Source organism: Anopheles arabiensis, chromosome 2, assembly GCF_016920715.1.
Source record: "Anopheles arabiensis isolate DONGOLA chromosome 2, AaraD3, whole genome shotgun sequence".
Lineage (NCBI taxonomy): Eukaryota > Metazoa > Arthropoda > Insecta > Diptera > Culicidae > Anopheles > Anopheles arabiensis.
The window spans coordinates 84,729,849-84,734,477 of NC_053517.1; the positions used below are offsets into that span (position 1 = coordinate 84,729,849).

General features: G+C 44.2%; 1 protein-coding gene across 3 annotated transcripts; it reads left to right on the forward strand.

Annotated features, from left to right (window-relative positions):
- The first annotated feature begins 880 nt into the window (after positions 1–880).
- Positions 881–4,629, forward strand: LOC120897601 (platelet glycoprotein V-like). 3 transcript variants are annotated; one of them, XM_040302598.1, is made up of 3 exons: positions 881–1,125; positions 1,206–2,809; positions 3,362–4,629. In XM_040302598.1, exon 3 carries the CDS (start codon positions 3,441–3,443, stop codon positions 4,599–4,601), a length of 1,161 nt encoding a protein of 386 aa, XP_040158532.1. In that variant the 5' UTR covers positions 881–1,125; positions 1,206–2,809; positions 3,362–3,440; the 3' UTR covers positions 4,602–4,629. The 3 variants fall into 3 exon arrangements, with proteins under 3 accessions (XP_040158532.1, XP_040158531.1, XP_040158530.1); XM_040302597.1 differs by having other exon boundaries at positions 1,206–1,558; positions 1,625–4,629; XM_040302596.1 differs by having other exon boundaries at positions 1,206–4,629.

The window sequence follows — 4,629 nt, forward strand, 5'->3', positions numbered from 1 at the left end:
AAGGCAAGCATGATCAATCAAAGAGCGCCAGTTTGAAGGCGGAGGAAAACATGGGCACAAAAAAGGCACTATACGCATCCTTTCGACTAGTCTAGTGGGAAATGGGGGGTATAATAACAACACCAAAGTTAAATTTACTTCTCACTTTGCTGTGGTTGAAACCAGGAATCGATTTATCTTAATGAAGCTCCAATTTTCATCGTAATACGGGAACTACTAACTAAATAGCTACTACTGGTAACGAAGTGTACAAGGTCATGGAAGCTTAATCTACTATTCCATTCCTAGAACTGTACACAAGTGTTGAAACCGGCATTGGAACATTCCTAATTGAAATGCTTTTAGTACGCATCTGAGTGGTTGAAGTGATCAAAGTGAATCCACAATTCACGGCAGTGCTTTATTTGTCACACCTTTGCATCATCTAGATTGATTGTAACCTAAGATAAATAAAACCCAGTTTACTCAAGCCAGTTTTGTTATAAATGTGCTACGTCTAGTTTGTTTGCTGTGATTAACACAATAATTAATTTCGTGTATCAACACACAAACATTTACTTATAATTTATTCGATTCGAAATATGCCAACGAACACTGCAAATGGGTTGGTGGTGAAATCTTTCAGTCGAGCTTGTGAAATATTTCAACACTTTTCATCAGAAGGCAACGTAGAATATTTAAATACAACACAACGGTTGTTTGAAATTTACATAGAGTTCAACTCTTTGCAGTTTAGATTGGGCTGATCAATAGTTCCAAAAAATCCTAGATTCTAAAATAATTTAACAATTTCTGGACATTTTCCTAAAAAAAATTAATTTGTTTCACTTTTTATGAGTTGGTCCAATATACGTACGTCAAACTGACGTCGCGCAGGACACTGATGGTTCTGTATGCGGTCCGTCACGCTACGAAGCTATATTGTCCAGTATATACCAGCCATTACGAATCTATCGGAAAGCCAGCTACGAAGGGGTGATAAGCATTTATATTTGAAATGGAACAAATTTAGCATCAATATTCGACGTAAATATTGTGTCCCATTTTATCATCATCACTGTCTGATCAGTGTAGTCCAGATTCTGCGAAATATTAATAAGAAGATAAGAAAGCGGTAATTCTTTGGTGAGTGGTGAACGGTGATAAGAAAACTGTGATTGTAGTGGTTTAACATAATATTCACTCTCATTTTTCTCGTTTTCAAGCGGTCTGTCGAGATTTGCTCAGACGTTCTTATCATCTATACCAGTGGTCTTCAAGCTGTGGTCCGTGGTGTGAACAGACGTAATCCGCAAAAGAATTGATTTTTGAAAAAGAAAAGCTTATTACTATACACATTGTGCATTGTTTTACCCACAATCAAAGTGGTCCGCAATACTAAAATGGTTGGAGGACAGTGATCGATATGACAGTTATCCTTTTTATTTAATGATATTAAAGCAATCATTACAGGTAACATGAAATTGAAATTGAATTGGTAATGGATTGGTTTGAGAATCTTTTAGTTGGCAAATCGTCCTACGCGGAAAGGCCGGCATATTTAGGCTTTCGAGACTTTGTGAGTTATGAACAGACATGGCCGTTAGTGTTTAATCATAAACCCTTTGTATTTTTTTTTTATAAGATGGAGAATTAAATCACTGTGACTAACCTGCACTGAGGGTCGCAGAGCGGGGATCTCCCAGCAGCTTAAACTTAAACTTTACCGCCCTAAACGCCCTCCAGGGGCATATTTCTTTCAACACTCCAGACCCGCTGGTTAACGCATCAACAATAGAGTTAAGGACGGTGAAAGAGCCAAATCGAAGCTCCTCTCTCGGGGCAACATTGGCGTGCAATTGGATAAATGAATACCAACGGGAGCTGCAAACTTCATACAGCGATCATATTCTCGACCGAAGACAACAGGATGTGTCCCCAAACCAACCACTTACCACCATGCACATCTCACTAGATGCGATTTACAACTTTGTCTATTCCGTATTGAATCCCTCACCCTAAATTCCGGTATGGATCCCTCCGCCAGGATAGCCGCCCAGCATTAGAGTCACCGAAACTAACAAGACTTCATCCCTACGACAACCGACCGGTGCCAAGTTATTCGGATCATAACCTGTACCGCTTCCCTGTCACGGCTGGGGAGTTCGAACTTCCAGTGTCACATCCGGTGGAAGATACCACCTGAAAGCCTGACTTCTAAGCCTGCCGGCATGTGATAGCATCTCGATCTCCAGGCCCTACCATACCCAGTTGGATCGAAATGGATCGAGACTCCTCGGACTCTCCTCTGCGCGCCTTGCGGCGAAGTGGCAGAGCATTCGCATCTTCTTCCTTGCAGACCCAACATTTTTCCTTGACAAGTCAAGGCGATCCCGCACAAAGCACCTCTAATGTATGGATATAACGTTCCATACGCGTGCACTGGTTACTGAAACTGCTATTAGTACTCCTACAGGACGAGGCGTCCTAACAGTCCGATCCTCAATGCTTTGTCCAGGGCAGCCAGTCAACTCCAGGCATCTTCGAGTCCTATCACTCGACTTGATCCTGTGATGCATCAAAGTCACTGGCGGGTTTACTCAACAGGCGCCGCAGTGATACGGACAGTGCCTGTCTTTGGACCCAGTAAGACTATTGCCTCGCACGGTTTTCGAGGCCGCGACATCGGCTCATGGGCCACCAGAATGCGCGCCACTTTGGCACGTTTGCACATAGGTGCGTACACGTAACGCGGCGTTGCAGATTGACACTACACTAAAAAGATACTGGTGGCCGGAACTAGCTGCTTCCCGTTCCACAGCGGAGTTGTGTGAGTAAATGGACCCTGTGGGGGTCCCCACCGCAGTCTTTCAGCAGTCGAGCGTCCGGTCTGTGCCACCATTAACTATTTTGACGTTAATGGTGAAGCAGGCGGCTGTGTTTCGTGTACACCGGGCCATTCGACTACTGCAGTGAATAGCTTTCTAGTAATGCTGAAATCTAATACGCTAATATCGCACTTGGAATAGGCAAATTGTAAACGATGAACCATTTCGACTAGTGTCGAGTATGTAAAACGAATTTTTAATGTAAGATAGTAAATGCCATGCCAACGAGCGTGCCGATAACGCTCGCAAATTGGTCACTTTTTTCATTTAATTCCAATTTGAACAGAGTACTGACCCAACTCCACAAAACACTATACAGTGTCCAGTGTACTGTTGATGTGTGTTATCCATTAACGAGCCGGTATTGCTAGTGTGCCATCGCTGTTTTTTCCGCAGCAACCATGTAATCAGTGCATTAAGATTACCTTACTGTTTATCCATTACCTACACTCAGTTTGATTAAGCATTATGTTGTGTTTTGTTATCCTCCTTAGGAAGAAATGTTTTATTATCGCTTCACTGCTGCTGTTAGTGCCGGCGCCCAATGCAGCATTCCAGTTTTTGTGCGCCAACATGCTGTGCACCATAAAGAAGTGGACTCCCAGCGAGGAAGGCACATTTTTGCTTGCCCATATCCCGAACGATACTTTAATGTTAAAGCTTTCCCATCTGAAGGCCAACACATTCAGCCTGGCCACCCTGGACAAGATAATGGCGATCGAGATAGAACGATCTTCCGTCAAAAAGGTGATAATGCCGTCGTCCACCGCCACAATACGCCTGAAGCTCGCTCGAACGTACCTCAGCGACATCGCGTTCGTTGCCGGCAATGGGCGGTTAAATTTCCTCACCATTACTGAAAGCCGGCTAAAAACCATCCCGAGCACCATCGTACATCTGCTAGCGTTGGAAACGGTCACAATAACAAAATCACCCATCGAAACGATCAACTTGTGTCTGTTTACCAAGCTGACGCGCCTGTACGAGCTTAATCTCTGCAGTAACAAAATTCTGTTTCTTCAACTGCCGACCACATCGGTTGGCGATTTCGAGGGCCTGCGACTGTTGTTTTTGGCGGACAATCTGCTGACCACGATCAACTTGGGCGCGTTCAACGGTATGCAGGCACTGCAGACGCTAGACTTCCAGAACAACCGGATCCGGCGCGTGCAAGGAGCGCTGGTGTCGAATAGCTTGCAAACGCTCGAACTGTCCGGGAACCGTTTGGAGACGCTCTACTGTTGCGATTGGCATCTTCCCAATTTTACCCGCCTCGCGTTGAGTCGAAATAAGCAGTCGATCTTACCGACCTGTCTTTCGTTAACCATGCCCAACGTGCTGTACCTGATACTCGACAGGAACACACTAATCGATAGCGATACGTGGAACAACATCTTTACGCTGAAACGTTTGCAACAGCTAGACATTAGCCACAACCGGCTGACGAAGGCAGTTTTGGACAACATTTCGAATTCTCTGCTGTTTCTCGACCTGCAATACAACAACATAACAGTGCTGCATGTTCCGGCTGCGCGCATGGGTTTGAGAATTACTGCATCTAACAATGCGATCGACACGTTCGATATCAAAAGTCTGTCACCGAACGTTACGACGCTAGAAATGTTTTGCAACCCAATCGACTGCTCGTTCAATCGTGCACGCATGCAGATTGGTCAAGAGCCTGTGTGCTACACAGATAGGAGAAATTGTAATACATTACAAAAAAATAATTAAATAAAAAACAGGCTAATGTATTGCGGGC